This window comes from Rhizophagus irregularis, chromosome 29, assembly GCF_026210795.1.
Source record: "Rhizophagus irregularis chromosome 29, complete sequence".
NCBI lineage: Eukaryota > Fungi > Glomeromycota > Glomeromycetes > Glomerales > Glomeraceae > Rhizophagus > Rhizophagus irregularis.
This window is the reverse complement of record NC_089457.1, coordinates 2,034,570-2,056,122: the sequence shown is the minus strand read 5'-3', so window position 1 is coordinate 2,056,122 and position 21,553 is coordinate 2,034,570. Positions and strand designations below refer to the sequence as shown.

The following is a 21,553-nucleotide window of genomic DNA, read 5'->3' as shown; positions in this document are numbered from 1 at the left end:
ATTTTCATTAAAAATTTGCAATACTTTTATTTGCAAATTTTTTTTTGTATTATAATGGTTTAAAAATATTTAATTAATCAGAAAAAACTATCAAATTCATATTTTATTTATTTTTAATATTAGTAATTATAGTACACAAAAAAATACATGATAATAATAAAGCAAAAAATAAAAAACAGAACTACAGTTCATTCTTACTATAGTGAATCCCTATAGATACTAAAAATTATTTTATTATATATATAAAAAATCTGTATTTGAACTTTTTTTTATTATAGCAAGTTATTCACTATATAAAAATTCACTATAGAAAAGGTGAACTATATATATAAAAATAAAAAATAAAATTCATGAAAAAAGTCAAAAAATAAAATAATAATAAAATTTATAAAGTTAAAAAGTAAAATTTGTGATATTGAAAAGTAAAATATATTAAATTAAAGAATAGTATAGAGTGAAGAAAATATAGTTAGTAAAAAATAAAAATTAGAAAATAAAACAAGAATTTAAAGATTAAAGCCAAATAGCATATGTCAATAATGTAGTTTTAATGGCAAGGCTCGAATACAAACTGAAAACTACTTTGGTCAGTGAAAATTAATGCCAAACACTTCATAATTGTATGTAAGGTTGCTTGTCTAAACCTCTTCAAAATCCTATGATTAGTTTCGTCAAAATTTTACTATAGATTTATTATAGTTTTGGCAGAGTTTTAGCAGTTTCGGCATTTATAATAAGTTTTGGCAGTTTCGTCTTTCTCCAAAGTTTTGCCAGTTTTTTAATATAACTTTAATATAGTTTTGGCAGAATTTCGCTTTTCGGCAAAACGCCATCTTGCCTAAACTGGGTTTCGGACGAAGACGGCGCTTAATTGTATGATTACTCTACTTAAGACAAAAATGAGAATCACAAGGTCTGTAAATAATAATATTTTTACGCACCAAAATATTGTTGGATTAGTGCCATTATCTTAGCATTTACATATCCCTTAAACTGTAAGGGCTAAAATTAATTTTAAAAATTTTAGAATTTTTAAAATATCTTAAGATCTAGTGATCATAGAAAGATGAAATTATATTTGTTAGATTCCTCTTATTAAGGTGCATTTAATGGTAATAAAATCATAACTCTAAAATTGATAAATAAAAAGTTATATTAATCTATAAATTTTTAGATTTTATAAGTTATCCTGTCATATAATATTTGTAGAAGAATAATTTTATTTCTATCAGATTCTTCTCATTAAGACGCATCAAATGGTGGTAATTTTATATTTCTAGGGTTAATGGATAAAAAGATATTTCAATTTAAAAAATTTAGCTACTATTTGTTATAATTTGTCAATCATTTACTTTTAAAAAATCATTAATCAAATTGAACTTTTTTTTCAATTTTACTTAGAAAATACTATAGAATTTATTATAAAAATATTGGTTTATGTAATAAAATATTTTAAGGTATTTAAAAGTGTCTTTAATTAAAAAACAAAATTGCAGGCAAATTTGGCTGCAAAACAGTTTAAGGGATAGCACAATATTCAGAATTTATTATTAGAATTAATTTACAAGATTGGAATGGAATAAACACAAGAATCATACTCAGGAATGCACAGCTTCACATAGAATTACAAGAATGCATATTGGTTGATCACACAGAGCTGATTCTAAAAATTAATTTACAAAATAACTTTAACTTTAAATTATTGAAATCATTTAAGGATTAAATGTTTAGCTTCAGACCAACAGATCTTACTGCATGGAATTTAACCACGTAATATCAACATACTATTATTTCAATCTTACATACATCTGTTGATGTAAGGCATACAAATTTCAGGAAACTAGAACAATCAAGGATAAAGGCCATTGAATCTTTTATCAAATGACCTGCAGAATTACTCAATATTAACTTTCTAGATCACATTACACATAACAATAGTGTAGATATGTTATTCTGGACTCAGATCAAAAAGATTTTTGGTAAAAATCCCAAAGGGCCAATCCCAAATTTTTTTAAATACTTGAAAGAAATAGCTATCAATCAGAATTCGAATAGATAACGTACATTAATAGAACAGTACCAAGTTACGATTACCCTGACTAATAAGACTATTACACTTATACCTTCTCCTCCTTTAAGCGATGGAAGGCAGATCATTATACGCGATGGAGATAAGTACCAATTCAGAAAAATTTTAAAGAAAAATCTCATACAATTCTTATATCAACATTGGATAAGACAAGATAACAGTAATTTGATTACCCAATGTGTCAGATGCTCAACCAACTCGACTCACATAGAGGATGATCCTATGTAAAGAAGAAAAAATATCATAAATCAACAATTATTGATGTAAAACGTTCAACTAATAATTACCAGGATACTTCTACTTATGAGATTTTAATACCTGTTAATTTGATCAAGATGAGAATAATTATGAAACCTTTATCGTATGAGAATGAATTTCCTTTCATATCACTTGATATTTCAAGTCATGACCTAGACATTATTAAAAAAACTATCTTATCAATATTACTAATCACAGAGCTCTCAGATATTCTCAGATACCTCGAACAATTTGACAATCAAGAGTTTCACTTTTTACCGATGATTCAATAGATTTGAATTGTATAAACAATGAAGATGTCATTATAATAGGACTATGGGAGCAGGTTGGATTTTAAAAAATACAGATATTAGCTTTTCATGTGAAATAAGATTCCACCCCTTATCAACCAGACCTAAATTGCTTGCTATACTGACAGCTTTACTAGTCACCTCCAGAGAACCATGGATATATATTTATACAGATAGTTAGGCAGTGATCGATGATATCAACACAATTAACAATGTATGTGGTATCGAGATATGGCCATAAATTTCTTAAATTTAATAATTATATCATTTTTTCGCTATTTATGATATTATCAAGTCTAAGAAATTGAACATTAAAATATATAAGGTTAAAGGTCATTCAGGTTGCTATTGGAATGATATGGCTGATATGATAGTAAAAATAGGTAGAGAAACAGTAGTTATCAATTCTAATAGATTAGTTAACTTATAATTTATATGTAATTATAGTTTTCCTTTATATTTCTGCCAATTTGGCATAGTATAGAGATAGATAGATGTGTTCGAAAATTGTGTAGAATAGTTTTGGAATCATTGAAAGAGATTACGTGATCTTTGAATAGTAATTGGAAGGATTGTTTCGATAACCAAACACACGATATATATGAAAAATTAATAGAATGGAATTGGACCGCACATTGACGCTATCTTACTGAAATTTCAGCGTAATGGATTCTGTAATCACCAAATATTGAAGATAGAGTCTTTATGGCTATTATTGGCTAAGATGACCCATTACTAAATGAAGTCTATCTACAAAATTAAACAATTTCTCAACAGTGCACATGTAGGGTATTATCAATTAGTATAATGAGTAATTTGTAGTTTAATTATATTAGAATAATTATTAGGAAATTTTACTTAGTATATATTTTCTTTATTTTTTTACTTTAATAAAACTGCAAATATACTGCAGAAAAAAAAAGTATAAAAAATTGATCATTATTAAAAAAAATTATAAAGAACCTTAATTACAATAATTTAATAATTTTATATTTAATTAAAAATACTGTATATAAATAATATAACTAAAAATTGAATTACTATATAAATTTATTTTTAATTTATTATTATATATATAATAATTAATTCATGATCCGTCTCCAAACCAGTGAAATCTACTAATACATTTTGGGGAATTATTTTGCAAATTAATTTAGTGGGAAATTCAGATAAGAGCAAGAGATATAGCACGCAGGAATGTGAAATGAACTTACAAATTATTAGAGAAAAGTAGTTTAGAAGAACTGCAAAATTACTAGATACACCACTCAATATAAGCAAAATATAGTACGACCTGTGTTTAATAGAAATAAATAATTTTAATACTTTTTTTTTGTTTTTTCTTATTTATAACCTTTAAATAAATTATTTACCAGCAAATAAATAACATTTTAATAAAAAAATATCAATTTTGTGATTGTCACACCTCTTGTATTGAATAATTATGGCGTTTTTAAAGGCCGGAATCTAGCGTCGCTAAAGAAAAAATTTTTTAACTAATCGTTCAATGTAAAAATTTTTGATGGATCCTGATTCCACTCGGTTTTAAGCAATTGGTTACACTATTTTTCAGCCGGGTTGTAATACAAATTTGGCTGGTTACTTTTTAGGCAATATTGCCAATTTGTATAATAACGTAGCCTTAAATGGCAAGTATATGTTGATCAAACTTGTGATATTAATATTTGACGATGCAAATTTATCATTCAATATATCCAGAACATTATTATATAACACTTAAAAAAAAAAAATTCTGGGAAAATCAGCTCAAAAGCCATTTAAGTTATAATTAATTTGTAAAACCAGTTTCCCGAAATTTATTAGTAGTTTTCACACGGATCACGAATTAAATAATATATATATAAACTAATAATGTATTATAATTAAATATAATATACTAGTAAAATTATTATTGTTATCACTGATTTGGTTTGGAGTGATAACTAACATCAAAGATGTCAAACTAATCAGTTAGAACAAAAAGTCAATTTCGGGTATTTCAGTAATATTGTAATATATCATAGGACTTTGGGGTGTGCGATATCGGCCTAATCACAAACATAGTGAAACCACTATATTATAGACCCTTATTGAGGAATTTTTTTGTCAATCATTTTGACGATCATTAAATTGAAAAAAGTTTACTAAGTTTTGAATTATTTTAAATGATTTGCAACATTTAAATAGTATAAATAGTATCAATAGGCTATAGTACATTATTTTGAGTATCTTTGAGAAAGTTTCAGCTAAAAATTCACTTTGCATTATGCATTCTTTAAGTGATAGTGTTTTACTCTTTGAGATATGAAACATATTCTGTTGGCACTATAGTAAGTAGATGCTAGCCTCCAAAAACAACTTTTTTGGAAATTTTAAATGTCGTATTTTAATGAAATAGAGCCAGTTTTTGAACAATAAAATAAAAAAAAATAAAAGTTTACATTGCTGTGAAATATTACAACATGATTATTACAACTAAATTTATATGTACTCAAGAAATCCGGCTCTATTAGTATGTGTACACTTGATTTTAATATCATAAACAGTTGCTAAAAATGGAGAGTTAAACATGCATATAAAGTTATGGGCAATTTAGTTTTACTAGTAATTTATTATATTTTAATAAAAATCTATAGTAATGATCACTATAGTAATGCATTACATTTGTAAATTAACCGATAACCTGATTTTAAATAGAAAATTTTAAATCCAAAACTCTTTTTTTAAATTTTTTAAATGATTTAAATCCAAGATTCTAAAATATTAATAAATTATAAAATGATTGACAGATGATCGACAAGAAAAATCCTTAATAAGGATGTTTACTATAATAATTGCACTATATTTGTGATTAAACTAATATCGCACACCCTAATAGGACTTATTTACTTATAAAATAAGTTACTGAAAACCTAAAGTAAAATTTATAATTGAGAATTTTTAAAGATCTTATTATATATAAATAAATTATACCTAAAAAAGAAAATATTACACTAAGTTGTTTTAGAGTAAGCAGGGTCTTTATATCACTAATAATTTCCAATAAAAAATTAATAATGAAAGTATAATTTTGGTAAATAATATAAGGGTTTTTTAAAAATAAAAATCTATTAAACAAATTATGACAAATACAAAGGTAAAAGAAGTAAAACACATAAAAAGTTTACTGCAAAAAAACTAACAATTAACTCATACAAAAAAATAATATTTCAGATAATACTATTTGTTAGATTTACCAAAAAAAATATTACCTTATATATGTTTACATTTTCATATATAACAGTTTGAACTTATCAATATTATTTTAATATTAATATAATTATTTAATTAATTGCATATTAATTAATTAATTGTTCTTTTCTTATTGCAATTATTTGTAAAAACCTTTCTATTATTATTTTGTATAAGTTCCATATGACTATATATAATTCATCAACTATGTAAATCTCAAGAAATTTCTTTAATTAACTAATAAAGCAATTTTATTAATATTGTAATAATTAAACTGATACTTATAATTGAATATTTATAAATCAAAAGCAATAATAATACTAAAAGTGATTAATTAATGTAATTAATAAAACTAAAATATATTATAGGAAATGTTTTATATTGTAATAAACTTAGCCATAATTATGGAATTTCTATTTATTACATTATGTGACTTATTTGATTTTCAATTATTTCTATGACAATAATTTTAATTAATTTTTTAAGCAAAAATTTTGGCAACATTATATTAATAAATTTAAAATTAATTATATAATAAGAATTATAAAATATATAATAAATTATAGATATAATAAAAAATAGGCAATTTCTATTTGTACACAGGGTGTTTAAATACGGGTCATATTAGTAGATTAAAAATGGCATTCAAAACCTTCTTTAATGCCTTAAGTAAACTTGCAGAGCAGGTGAAAATACATATATTTATCTGTAATATAATAAGAATAAAAAGTAAAAGAGTATAATGTCGGTAGCATTCAATTTTAAATTAAAAAACAAAAAATTAGTCTATTAAAAATTATATTTATATGACCTGTGTACAAACACCCCATGTAAACTTAGAAATTTTCTAAAAAATAAAACCTTTAAATCATTATTAATTAATCAATAAGCCAATTTAATAAATTATAAAAATTGATATCAAAAATTGCAATTATTAATACTAATTAATAAATTTAATAAATGTAAAATTAAAACTAATTTGATATCAAATTAATTTAATTTAATTTAATATTTATTAATATTAATTGTAAATTGTAAAATTTAATTTATTTATTTTAGTAAAAATTATTATAATAAACAAGTTGGTTTAATTTTTATTAAAATTATATTAAATATTTGGATTTATAAAATATTAAATAGTTTTATTTAAATTTTATAAAATATTTTATTAAAAAAATAAATGATTTTAACTATATATTAATATAGTATTCTTTTCTGTTTTTTTTTTAAAAAAAAATATATATATATATATTTTATATTTATAGTTAAAATTTAAATAATAAATAAAAATTAATAGATTTTACAATAAATATTCAAAAGAAAAAAGGTGTTTCAGTTTTAAGGTTGCTTATTTAAAAGTTAAACCTCTCCAAATTTTTATGATTAGTTTTTCCAAGATTTTAATTATTATAATTTCAGTAAGATTTCAGCAGTTTCAATAATTATATTAAGCTTTATCAGGTTTTACTTTTTTCCAAAGTTTTGCCAACTTTTTAACTATGACTTTTTTTATATAGTTTTAGCAAAATTTTACTATTTCAACATTTTGCCAATTTGCTAAAACCTCTAGTTTTTTCAGCAATCTTAAATACAATTTTTTTTAATATCAAAAATTTAATAATATTAAAAAGATTTCTTATAATAAAACTTTATTACTTTATTAAAAAAAAAAAAAAATTAAATAATTTATTATAATTTTATTATTTAAATATCATACAATATACAAGATAAATTGTGTGTTTTTTAATAAATATTGCTAAATATTAACCATTGATAATTGTTTTTTACCAGAATTTGGGATACATTTAGAAATTTAAGTAGAATTAAAAATATCATGAAATTCTACCTGTTAATACTTTGCTAATACTTTGCTAATACTGATATAATGATAATTACCATATGGTAATTTTTTGTCATTTTGACATTTTTTTTTTAATTACTTATTGCTGTTTTCTAATTACTGTGATCTAGCATTATTTAATAAAAAAAAAATTTGTGAGAAAATATGTGAAAATAAAAATTTTATTGTATTTTCAAATAAAAGAGATATGTATAAGCTGAAAATTACAATTTTAAGAAAAAATTTTCAATTTTTAAATAAGTTTACTTATAAGTAACTTTTTAAATTTTGTGTAACAAATCATTTTTTAAAAAGTTATTTATAAGCAAACTTATTTAAAGATTGAAAATTTTTTCTTAAAATTATAATTTTAGCTTATAATCAAACCTCCTTTATTTGAAAATGCAATAAAATTTTTATTTTCACATATTTTCTCAAAATTTTTTTTTTTTTATTAAATAATGCTAGATCACAGTAATTAGAAAACAGCAATAAAAATAAAAAGATTAAACAATTTAATAATTGGATTTTTAAATATTAAAAATAAAATTGTTTTTAATTAGATTTTAAATATATATAAAAAAAATGTAATTATTTGATTTTTTTAAATCTGCAATATTATATATATTTACAAAATTTTGGAATTAAATTAATTAAATTACAACTAATAATTTAAATTTATTAATTTAATTATTAATTTGCAATATTATATATATTACAAGTTAATTACAATTAAATAATTTAAAATTTTACAATAATTTAAAATTTTACAATATTTGAACTTGAGTAACTTTTCATTCTTTTTTTTATATTTGGTAATGAAGTGCGTTCCATTATCTTACTATAAACACTATGACAAGTTATTACTCCTGTCACTGATAACTTTATCAAGTACAAATCCCTTATTTTTTTAGTTGAATCCTGTGATCTGTATTTGACGTAATCTTGTTAATGATCTGAACTAAAATGTGTAAATTGTTGCCTCCAAAGATTCTATGTATGCCTGTAATTAAATAAAGTCATTTTTCCATCAGTTGTCCTGACGATAGAAATCTTTTTTGGGGCGCAATATGTCAATTGACGGAGATCTATACAAAACTATATGAATCCATTAAGTAAAATGAAAAAACGTGGCTTATTCTGAAATCCCATGTAAATCCTTACGTATGGTTATGATGTTATAATAGTGATCATTAATATTTCTCCTTTTATAACCCTTGATCATTACGAATGTTAATAGTGGATATGATAATCATAAATATGATAATTATAGGTGACCCGAAAGGAGAATGATCAATACAAATGAGATATATCATACGAGATATACAGAATGATCAAATACAAATGAGGATATATACATACGAGATATACGAGAATGGTCATACATACAAGACAAGACGAAACATACGAGAATGATCATAAGCGCGAAAATTTCTAAGATAACATGATACGACAATAATTTTTTTTTACAAGTTCAAAAAGTAAATAAATAAATAAATTTTTTATTTTTAAAAAAAAATTATTTTTTTTTTAAATAATATATATGGAAAAATATTTTATCGTATACAATATATAAATACAAGAGAGAGAGAGAAAAAAAAAAAAAGGACTATAAAAAAAAACCCATTATATCACCACAAGAAAAATTATTATATTTTTTTTTTCACCCTAAAATAATACACCCAAAATTCTATATAAAAAATAAAAAAAAAGTAATACATTCTATATCAATTGATCAATTAAATAAATAAATAAATATATATATACTCATCATTCTTTACCGGTTTAATTTCTTTTCTTTTCTTTTCTTTTCTTTTTTTCTTTCTATAATTTATAAATATTTCACAAATTTGATAATTGAATGATTCAAATGGTAACCGTGAATCAAATTAAGGAAAAAGTTATATCAAATAACATTTTTTAATAAAAAATATAATCTTGGAATGGTAACAAATAAATATATTATTAATGATAAAAATAATAATTTCCAGTAATTCCAGTATTTTTTTTCTTTCTAGAGAAGTGCAAAGGTGCTAATCACGTAATTAATATTTTTTTTTTTGTGCATTGGAGTAAAAGAACTAATCACTCAAAAATAAAATTAAAATATGAGAGGGAACTTCTCTATGTAATAAGAAAAATTAAGTAATGGGCAGAGAATATGAATGATTTTTTTTTTGATTTTTTTTTTGTTGATAAATTTTTTTTTTTTTTTTTTTTTGTGAAAAAATGTGTTGAAAAAAAACATGCAAGAGTTAAAAAAAAATCATTATAAAATATATTTAGTCGTTAAAAAAATGGTTTCGTTAAAAGTTATTCGTTAAATCATAAAAAATAAAATTGATGGTTGAATTGTGATTTGTTTCATTAAAAATTCATTGAATCCAAAAAGAATATAAACAAAGAATCTGGATCCAAAGAAAAAAAAATACATATATATTACAAGAAAGGGATGAGAAAAAAAGCTTATAATATGCAGATAAAAATTGTAAAATCGTAATGAAAATATGAAATTATTATATATATATATAATGCAAGTTAATGATAAAAGTATGTAAATGATTGAGGAATTCGAAGAAGGAGGTAGAAAGAAATTATATGCAGAGTTATATATAAATTGAAATTTTCAAATGCAATATGGTGAGATATAGTATATATGGTAAATATGTGAAAAATGCTATAGTAGAAAAATGAGGTAATAAAAAAAAGTCATAAGTTTTCGTTATATTATTTAATTTGATTTGCCCATTTAAAATTTTCCAGAATAAAATAAAGAAGCTCCCATGAAAAAAAAAAAGTTGATTTCCTAATTGTTGACTATCTTGAATATTAATTGAATGCATCAAAAAAAAAAAAAATTTCCTAAATAATGAAAGAGAAAAAAATACTGACACTATTTATATAACTGATATTTTTGATATATTTGATATCCGGTAAAGAATAATTAACTTGTCTAACTAAAATCCTCTATTGAGATTATTATGGACGAAAAAAAAAATTGACAATATCTCAAATAAACCATTTAAAATAATATACAGTAGATACAGAGTCTGTTATCCTCTGAATAAAAAAAAAATGTCTTTATTGTTTAATCACCAAAAAAAAAAAGATAATATCATCTGAAATTGATCTTTTTCTTTTTTCTTTTTTTGTTTTTTTTCTTAATCCAAAGAACCACCATTGCTTACTATCTCTAACATTTCTTCAACCTTCATTCTTGCTCTATTTAAAGCATCTCTTGCAGCAGAAAAATTTGTTGGAGGCGGTGGAGGCTGATACGCTTCGCGATATGAAGAAGTTGAAGATATTGAAGATAATGAAGAAGCTGGACGATGAGTTTTCTTCTTATTAGGAGGAATTCCAGGTGTAGAACTATTTTTGGTTCCTCTAGTAGTGGTGGTTGCACCTGGTTTTGTAGATGTTCTTATTGTTGGCGTTGTTTTTGTTTTAATACCTGCTGCTCTTGTCGTCACCGTTGTCGTCGTCGTGGGTTTCTTTTGAGCACCAAGAGAAGATCTCTTTGCACCATTAACACTAGGGGTGGCACGGCCGGAAACAGCAGGAGTGGCACGTCCAGAAACAGAAGGAGTAGCACGTCCGGAAACAGCAGGAGTGGCACGTCCAGAAACAGAAGGAGTAGCACGACCAGAAGCAGCAGGAGTGGCACGACCAGAATTCTTTACACCCTTTACACCCTTGATACCAATTCCGGTTCCAATACCCAAATCTCTTGTTTTAAATATACTCATTTGATCTGTTAAATTCTTCAGTGTCATAATTTCAGCTTCTTTGAGAAGATCCGTCAGTACTGCAGATTCCTCTTCTATTGAAGTAGCATGACTACTCACACTTGTCGCACGTGAAGGAGGACGTGAAGACTTATATTTCCTACCACTTCCATAACTATCACGTGAAGGACTCGTTGATCTCGTTGGTGAATATTGTGAAGAATATCTCATTGATGAAGGTTTATAATCACGGGATTGACGTTTACTTGAATAACCTTCAATATGTTCATCATCTTCTTCTTCATCATCTATATAAAATTTGCTTCTTGAAGGACTTAAAGCACTTGGTTGATAATATTTATCTTTATCATCTTCAAATTGCCAATATTTATGATTTGAACCTGAAGAAGATTTTGAAATTACTGAAGGGGAATAATTTTGTTCTTTATATATACGAGGATCTAAACCATTATTTCTCTTCCAACGCATATCATTCAAATCATAACCTATCGGAGTTGCAGGTGAACTTGGAGTTGATACTGAACTTAAAGAACTAACACTTGAACGATGTCGCATAGCATCTAAATAACTAAGAGGAGGTCCAGAGTAATTAATAGGTTCATCATGAACGGAAGAACCTTTATTTGAGGAAGAAGCGTAAGAAGCGTAAGAAGTATTTCTAGAATGGCCAGGAATAAAATGTTCATGATCAGAATTGTGTACAGTTCGATTATTATTATATTTAGAATCATAATCTTCATAATAATAATTACTATTATTATTATTATTATTATTATTGTTATTATTATTATTATTATTATTATCACGTCTACGATAATCATAATCATAAGTAGAAATATCTCTTTGTCGATCATCATGAACATTATCTCTTCTACGATCATCATTTACTAAATCACGTCTACGATCATCGTAACCATTTTCACGCTTATGATGATGATCATCATAAATATCCTCTCTCCTACGATCATCATACTTATGATCATCATAATAATCATAATCCTTCTTACCATCATAATCCCTCCTAACATCATAATCTCTTCTACCACTACTATTATTATTATATTCACGAGTATCATAATATTTACTTGTAACGTTTATATCCTTATAATTATCAAGAGTTGTAGAAGAGCGTAAAGGAGAAGTATTACGATCCTTTCTTGAATAAGAATAATAATCAAGATTACTATTACGTTTTGAATCATAATAATCTTTATCATTATAATCATTTAAAGAAGTCATAGGACGAGAATAATCACGTATATCAGCAGAAGTAGTAGGTCTTTCATACCGGTAATCCCGAACTTCAGCAGAAGTAGTTGGACGTTTTTCATCATAGTAATTATCACGAGATAAACGAGAATGAGATTTAGCGGTTATAGTAGTAGTTATACCCCTTATAGATTTAGAATCAGTTATAGTAGGTTGTAATTTCTCACGTGTATTAGCACGTGAGCCAAGATCTAAGTTGAGATCTTCAATCCATTTAAGAGGAGCAGGAAGAGAAGAAGTAGCAGGAGCAGACCAAGAACCTCTTCTTTTTAAAGTATGATTATTATCAGTATTTGAATGACGTTTCTTATTAATATCCTCCCTTACAACAGAACCATATTCTTTCCAATTTACAAATTCCTTATTATATTCAGTATCATATGGACTTGATAAATCATCAGCAATTTCATGTACTTTTAATTGATCATGTAAAGAATACATTGAATAAGAACGAGATTTTTTTGAAAGACGATTAGCTTCTAAAGCTACCATCTTTTTTGTTTTAGGATCTAAATTTGAAGCTAATGATTGTTTCTGCTTATCAACACAAAAAAGGAAATAATATAATAATTAGGGCGGAGTAGAAAAAAAAAAGAAATTAACCAAAAAAGGGAATAACTTACCTCTGGAGAATTTTTACTTCTTAAACCATCTCTCCATTTATCAGGAACATTATTATTAGTATTGAAAACATAATCATCAGGAATAAAATTATTATTAATAATACTAATATTATTATTAATAGTATTACTTGTTGTAGTAATATTTAAATCATTTAATTTTGATCCTATAAAATCGATATTATTATTAACGGTTGTTGCTGTTGAAGTCGCAATCATTGTAGATTTTATTGGTTCAGGAGTATTACAAGATAATTCTTGTGGTATTGGAGAAGGAGGTATAGGAGCGGGAGAAGGAGCAGGAGAAGGGGTTGAAGGAGGATCATTTTTCCATGTAAATTCACGTTGATATTCAGATTTCGTTCGTTCTTTGGGTCTATTTACTTTAACCATTGGTAACTTCCATGAATAAGATCTTTGATATTCACTATTATTAATATTGTCCGGAGGAATATTTGGTGGAATTATAGTTGTAGTAGTTGTATTATTATCATTGGAATTCGTTGACGGAGTTATTGTGGGCGTTATTTCTGTCATACTTTTATATATATTATATAAATGTCAAATAAAAAAACTTTTTATTTCTCGATAAGATACAAATATTTATTCCACCAAAAGATATTCTCTTATACCGGAAGGGATATTAGATATATTGAACTCGAGATTTCTTTTTTTTTTTTGAAAAATTTAAATAATATAATAATACTATATATATATATATATATATAAAAAGTAATCCTAATTTATTTTTTTTATAATTTTTTGTTAAAAAAAAATATAATAATAATAAAAAATAATAATAATTAAAGAAGAAAAAATTCTTTTCTTTTTCTTTTTTTTTCTTTTGGTCCTTTGAAGATTTTGTTTTGTTTTTTTTTTTAAAAAAAAAAGGGAGATAATTTTTTTTTTTCGATGAAAGGATTTTTTTTTGGATGAAGAAAAAAAATTTTTTTTTTTTTCACTTTAAAAAAAAAATGAGAAGAATATTATTATTGTATGTTTTAAAAAAAAAAAAAAGGGTTTATGAGTTGTATATATATGTAAGTATATGTATGTATTAAAAAATACGACCGGTTTTTTTTTTCTATTTTATATTATAAAAAAAAAATATATATTACTTTCTATAAGAATATTTATATATTTAAGGGAGGAAAAAAATAAAAATAATAAAATAAAATAAAATAAAATAAAATAAAATAATTTTTTTTTTTAAAGTAAAAAAAGTAAAAGGGGAAATTGAATGCGAATAAAAAAAAGGGGAAAAGAAAATATTATGTAAGATAAGATATGGTAGTAATTAGTTTAACAGAACAGAAAACGGAAGTAAGTTGTTGTATGAACTTGTCGAACGATAACAACAGAACAGAATATGACTTAACAAAGTATAGTTAAAATGAAAAAAAAAAAATGAATGTGATGGATAAAAAAAAGTTTTTTTTATATATATATCTGAATATTATATATATTTTAAAGTTTGAAATATATTATAATATATATATATATAATAAAAAAAAAAGAGGAAAGGAAAGAGTGAGTAAAATGAATAAATGAGGTCAAGTGGGGTAGATTGAGATTAAAATTGGGATAAATTCAATGAAAATCATCACGAGTTACAAAAAATAATATTTCCTTTACACTAAATAAATGATATCATTTGCTGGTTTCACATGAAGTGACGTTCTGACAATCTATCGCATTACTTTACATTTTTAACGCCTCCTGCTTAATATAATTATTAGCATATGGGCAAAAGTACTGCGGCGTCGTGGGAATTATCAATAAATTTCTTTGTTTCAGTTTTGATTTTTGGGCAGAAATTGATTTATTTTTTATCCAAACATCTTTTAAATATACAAAACGAGCCTACAAAAAAAAAATAAAAAGATTAATTTTTATAATCAACCAGTATATTAAAAACAATGTGACAATGTTTGATAGCTGCTGTACTTCAATATTTTATATAATTATATTGGGTTAACAATGACAAAACGTAATAATATTATTTTCATTAATTGATTACATATAAACATATAACAAATATAATACATATAAATATAAATCAGTTGACATATGCAAAATAAAAATGTCATTTATAATTTTATATGTGTATAATTTTTTATTATATATATTAAATTAAATAATTTTAACCTAGAATCGCTAGGTTAATGATCTGATAAGATAATTTTAAAATTTTGAATATTGTAAAAAAACACAAGATTCGGACCTTTAATTTTGTTCCGAATTTACGGACTATAAGGTTTAATAGGTTTAGTTACGCCTTTACGATCATATTGTACAAAATTGCGTAAAAAAAGAATTTTAATTTGGAACAATGAGTTACACTTGAAAAAAATTTGAAAATCATCAAGGAGAAATGATTTGAGTTTCAAGTTTATAATTCAAACATCATAACTTAACCCTTTTATTTTAGGAGAAGGAATTTAAATATTTTTGCATATTTTTTGTTCGTATGCTGCGGTCTGTCATCTGTCATTTTTTTTGTTTAATCAAGAGGAGTTACGTGTAATAAACCTTATCGTTGTTACATAATGATCGATAATTAATGTTGATTTACCCAATCAAATTTGTAAATGCGCATTTCATTCATAAATGGAAAGAAAAACTTTAAAAAAAAAGTCTGTTCGGTTTCATGTTATATATAAAAAAAATAAATATATATGTTATATTTATTGAAAAAATGTAGGCGAAAAAAATAAAAAACAAATAAAAAAAAAAACATGTCTAATTATCTTTATTTTCTGAAAAAAATTCTCATGCGTATGCTTAAATGTTTTTAACCTTAACCATTTAAACAAGTAAACGTATTAAAAAAAGATGAAAGAAAAAGGATTTTTTTTTTTCGATAAAAAAATAAAAAAAAATAAAAAAAATAAAAAAACTTGATTTTTATTTTCCTAAAATAAAAACTTTTTTGTGATAAAAAAAAAAAATTCTTTTAAAGAATATTAAAAACTCGTGGATGGTAAAAAAATAATACTTGTTTTATAAAGCTATTGTTCTTTTTTAACAATAAACAATAAATATATATAAATAAATAAAAAAATAAATAAATAAATAAATAAAAATTTATATATAAAAAAAAATTTCCAAGGATTGAATTTATTTATTATTATTTATTATTATTATTATTATTACATATTATTATTATTTATTACATATATATTTATAAAAATAGCATAAAAATAAAAAAAATTTATTTTACTATAAAAAAATTTTTATTTTACAACAATTATACTATAATAAGAATTTTGATTTTATAACAATTATACTATAATAAGAAACACTTAATAATTTTTAAGATTTGTTATTATATGTATGGTTTTACCACTTTTACTGGTTTAGGTTTAGGAATTCTAACCCGGTCATACATGATACATGGTCATACCTAATGTAAAATAATTAGTCAAGATTATCCGATTTTCGATCCTGTTTAAAAGAGCACTGACTTTTAAAAAGATAAAAAGTTTAAAATATATTATATATTGTTTTAAATGGAAATAACATTGTTTGCATTTCAAAATGTAAATAGTAAACAAACAAGAACGCAAGAAGCAGCAGCGAATCAGAGATATATTAATATTGGGCTATTAGGGCTATACTGAATAAGTTTACCCGTAATAAGATTACCGTACTTTAAGGGCTGTCTAGCAGTTTTGTTGATAAAAATTCATATAATATTACTTGTTTCGAATCTGGCATTTTAACTTTGCCCGCCCTCCTTTTTAGATATTCAGTGTTACCATATTCAAGTTACCCATTTCTCCCGCCAATTTATTAAAAAATTTTTGTTAAATTATCGAAACTCATCGAAAAAAAAAAAAAATTTTTTGAATTTTAATTTCATACAAAGAAAGTAAGTATAACGGTCGTATCTAGGTGAGACTTTGTAACCTAGATTGGCGATACCCGAGTTATTTGTGATTTGATAATAAAGTTTATTAGGTAAAAAAATTATAAATGAGTAAATAAGGTTTGATGGCAAAAAATTTCTCTTTATATGGTTATTATTCATGTATATAATTGGTATATGGCTGTGTTGCTCTCTTGAATGATAATTTGGTTACTGGCTTAGTTAATCATTACTTTTTATTGGATAGATTTTATCCTATAATTGGATATAGTGAGAAAGTAGTGAACAATGGCGAATTAAAATGTCATTAATCTATTTCATCAATTTATGTGCACAAAGTTTTTTTTTTAACATTGTACAAAATAATGATTTTTTAAAAAAAAATTTTTTTTTTTTCCCTGATATTTTATGATAAGTTGTAATTTGTTGTAATTTGTTGATTTGTTCTTCTTATTTCGGTATTATCCCGATGAACAACAAAAAGATAAAAAAGGATCGAACAAAAACCATATGGCGCGAGAAAATATATATATATATATATTTTTTTTCTTAAAAATTTTTTTCATTATTAAAATAACCATTTATAACTATTTTGTTTTTTTTAAAAAAAATTGAAATTTTTTTTTTAAGGCTTAGATTATATTTTTAGTCCAACCCATTCATCCATTATCAATTTTTTACGCCAAAAAAAAGAAAAAAAGAAAAAAAAAATTAAAAATTTTTTTTTTTTTGATTTCCCGTGATAATTTATATTATTTAACAGATTACACGGACGCAAACCACCGATTTAATCGTCATTTAAATCATTCAATTAACATACCAATCATTTATTAGGTTACATTTCAAGTCAAGTATATCATAAGCTTTCGACATTGCGTACGCATACATACATGAATAAGTACATACACATACGGGCAAAAAGAACTTTATAAAGGATATATATTTTACTTATTTATATATAAATTTCTTTATAAAGAATGATTTCATAAACGGAAAAAAGAATATAATTTTTCCTATTTGACAATTCTAGTATTTTTCTTTAAAAAGAAAAATAAAATTAATAAAAAGTTGGTATCTTGTTGAAAATTTTATCCAAACTATGTCGGGAAAGTCCATTGTTATTTAATTTACCTTTTTTATTCTCATTGAAAGTAGGATCATTCATGCGGTAAATGCGTCATTAACTTATGACTGAAAGAAATCTCTTTATTTTACCCAAAAATGTTGGGTGAACAAAAACTTTTTGTAATTTGGGCTGAAAGTCTTAATCGTTTTTATTATGCAATGCAATGAATGGACTTATTATCATCATTCAATTAGAACTTTTTTTTCAATGTTTTTCTTTATATTCTTTTAGAATGATTGTAAGTAAATAAAAAAAAGATTTTGGAATATTCTAAAAATATTTTCCCATTTTATTTCTTTTAAATAATTTCTTAAATAAAAATAAGTATTTTAGCATGGTATTTTTTTTTTTTTTTGAAATTTTTGATTTTTTGAAAAAAAAAGGTGTTGTTTATTGAAAAAGTAGAGTTTGATCGAATCACATGATAAAATATGTAATTTTTCAACAGAATTTTCACGTCATCACTCATCTTGTGTTACAATCAAAAAAAAAATAAACGATAAAAAAAAAAGATCGAAAAAAAAATTTTTTTTTTTTTCATACTATTTCTCATACTATTTTTAATGACATTTCAGACTTTTCATTTTTTAAAAAAAAATCAGCAACAATAAAAAATGGAAGAAGATACCATAAATAAAAAAAATATTTATAATTTAAATAATTTAAATAATTTAACTGAAAATAATAATAATAATAATAATAATAATAAAGTATCTTATAATGTATCAGATTTATTAAAAAAAATTTCTTCATTAATAGATACTTGTGATTATCAATTAGCTTTACAATTCTCTAAAAAAGCTTTAAGTTTAGAAAATGATAATTTAAAAGTTTTGGAAATTTTAGGTATGATTGAAATTGAATTGGAAATGTTTGATGAAGCAAGAGAGGTATGTTAATTGATTGATTGATTGATTGATTTTGATTTTGATTGAATTTTAATTTATTTTATTTATTTATTGATTTCAATTTTATTTTATTATTTTATTTCAATTTTATTTTATTATTTTATTTCAATTTTATTTTATTATTTTATTTCAATTTTATTTTATTATTTTATTTCAATTTTATTTTATTATTTTATTTCAATTTTATTTTATTATTTTATTTCAATTTTATTTTATTATTTTATTTCAATTTTATTTTATTATTTTATTTCAATTTATCTCAATTTTATTTCAACTTTTATTTTATCTCAATTTTATTTCAACTTTTATTTTATTTCAATTTTATTTCAACTTTTATTTTATTTCAACTTTATTTTAACTTTTTTTTTTATTTTATTTTATTTCAATCTTTTTTTTTTAGCATTTCTCTAAAGCCATTTCAATAAATCCAAATAATGGTTATTCAAAATATATGTATATGGGTCAATTATCTTGTGGTTTAGAAGCAATTTCTTATTTTCAAAATGGTGTAAATTTAATGATATCAGAATATGATAATTCATCTAAAACAATAACAACAACAACAACAACAACAACAACAAATTCTTCATTACAAGATTTACAAGATGATGAATCAAATGAATCAAATGAATCAAATAAACAAAATCAATTAAATCGAAAAATTTCTAATGCATTATGTTCAATGACTGAAATTTATTTAACTGATTGTTGGTAATTATATAAGCACATATATCTTTTTAATTTTTTTTTTTAAAATTTTTAAAATTTTTAATTAAAAAAATTTTTTTTTTAATAATTTTTTTTTTTTTTTATAGTTTCGAAGTTGATGCGGAACAAAAATGTGAAGAATATTTAAATAAAGCTTTAGAATTAGATCTTTTAAATCCTGAAGTTTATCAATTATTAGCTTCTGTTAGATTATCTCAACAAAGAAATGATGATGCTAAAATTGCTTTAGAAAAGAGTCTTGATCTATGGATAAATTTAGATCCAGGTATCCAGATTTATTTAAAATATTTATACTCTTGTAAAATTTCCTTTTGTAAATATTACTCTTGTAAATATTACTCTTGTAAATATTTATTACTCTTGTAAATATTACTCTTGTAAATATTACTCTTGTAAATATTACTCTTGTAAATATTTATTACTCTTGTAAATATTATTACTCTTGTAAAATTTCCTTTTAAATTTTCCCCTTTTAAATATTCCCCTTGTAAATATTCCTAAATACTAAAATCTCTTATCTATTCTATCTATTCTCACTTCTTTAGGGCATTCTTCAATACCTTCATATGAATCACGTATTTCCCTTGTAAAATTATTAATTGAACTTTCTCAATATACGAAAGCTTTAAATGTACTCGAAATTTTACAAAAAGAAAATGATGAAGTATTTGATTTATGGTATTTATATGGTTTGTGTTATTTTCTTATGGGTCAAGATTCTCAAAATGAACAAGATCGTTTAACACATTGGGAAGATGCTCGTGATTGTTTAATCAATTATGAAAAGGTAATATTTTATTTTTTAAATAAATTCTTTTAATTTTTTTTATTCATTAAATTTTCTTTTTTTTCACATGTTTTGTTTTTTTTTCTTTAATTAATTTCTAATTATTTGATCATTTCTCTAAAATTCATAATTCAATTAATACGCACGTACTTTTCTTTTTCCTTCACATCTTTGCTATTATAACACAAAAAAAAAAAACTGTCTAGTTACATCATAAAATTGGTTCGGATGATGAAGGCATCTTACAACATACACAAGAACTCTTACAAACCATTAACGCCCACGTAAAGCCTTCACTTACATCAGATGCAGAAGAGGATGATGGTGATGATGATGCTAATGAGGTTTATGATGATGATGACGATGATGATGCCGATGCCGATGAGTGGGAAGATTTCAACGCTAACCAAAATAATCATTATAATGATGACCATCAAATGGAAATGTAAGAAAATGTAATATATATATATAATATATAAAAAAAAATATACAAAATATCGGACAGAAAAAAATTAATAATAAAAAAAAATGAAATACAATTTTTGTAACAACCGTATCAAGCTCACTCAGCAAAGGAATTTATAAATAAAAAGAAAGAAAGAAAGAATACTGCAGCTTGATAATTTACCGGAAACAATTATTTTTTTCCTTCTAAATATGAATTACTTGTCTGTGAATTCTTATTATTCACATCCTCATTAATAAAAAAAAATTTATAATAAAAACGAATGAATGAATGCAAATGCTTTAAAAATTATTAAGAAAAAAGGAAAAAGAAAAAAAAAC

The 21,553-nt window shown here is 23.3% G+C and overlaps 2 protein-coding genes across 2 annotated transcripts; one reads left to right on the top strand and one right to left on the bottom strand.

Annotated features, from left to right (window-relative positions):
- Window positions 1-10,866: 10,866 nt before the first annotated feature.
- OCT59_019784 (uncharacterized protein) lies at window positions 10,867-14,349 on the bottom strand. Its single transcript, XM_066143782.1, has 2 exons — window positions 13,350-14,349; window positions 10,867-13,263 (listed from the first exon to the last, which is right to left on the bottom strand). The coding sequence occupies exons 1-2, from the start codon at window positions 13,881-13,883 to the stop codon at window positions 10,870-10,872; spliced, it is 2,928 nt and encodes a 975-aa protein (XP_066005500.1). The 5' UTR covers window positions 13,884-14,349; the 3' UTR covers window positions 10,867-10,869.
- A 4,349-nt stretch (window positions 14,350-18,698) lies between these two features.
- OCT59_019783 (uncharacterized protein) lies at window positions 18,699-21,526 on the top strand. The gene is made up of 5 exons (XM_066143781.1): window positions 18,699-19,233; window positions 19,652-19,962; window positions 20,067-20,245; window positions 20,526-20,767; window positions 20,974-21,526. The coding sequence occupies exons 1-5, from the start codon at window positions 18,958-18,960 to the stop codon at window positions 21,214-21,216; spliced, it is 1,251 nt and encodes a 416-aa protein (XP_066005499.1). The 5' UTR covers window positions 18,699-18,957; the 3' UTR covers window positions 21,217-21,526.
- The last annotated feature ends 27 nt before the right edge of the window (window positions 21,527-21,553 follow it).

What these genes read in the sequence shown, in the direction of transcription:
- OCT59_019784 (XM_066143782.1), bottom strand. Translation starts at nt 13,883, where the DNA reads ATGACAGAAATAACGCCCACAATAACTCCGTCAACGAATTCCAATGAT. An exon ending in GAAGTAAAAATTCTCCAGAG is followed by an intron (nt 13,264 to 13,349) that starts GTAAGTTATTCC and finishes TGTGTTGATAAG; the next exon opens with CAGAAACAATCATTAGCTTC.
- OCT59_019783 (XM_066143781.1), top strand. Translation starts at nt 18,958, where the DNA reads ATGGAAGAAGATACCATAAATAAAAAAAATATTTATAATTTAAATAAT. An exon ending in TGTTTGATGAAGCAAGAGAG is followed by an intron (nt 19,234 to 19,651) that starts GTATGTTAATTG and finishes TTTTTTTTTTAG; the next exon opens with CATTTCTCTAAAGCCATTTC. An exon ending in ATGGATAAATTTAGATCCAG is followed by an intron (nt 20,246 to 20,525) that starts GTATCCAGATTT and finishes TCACTTCTTTAG; the next exon opens with GGCATTCTTCAATACCTTCA.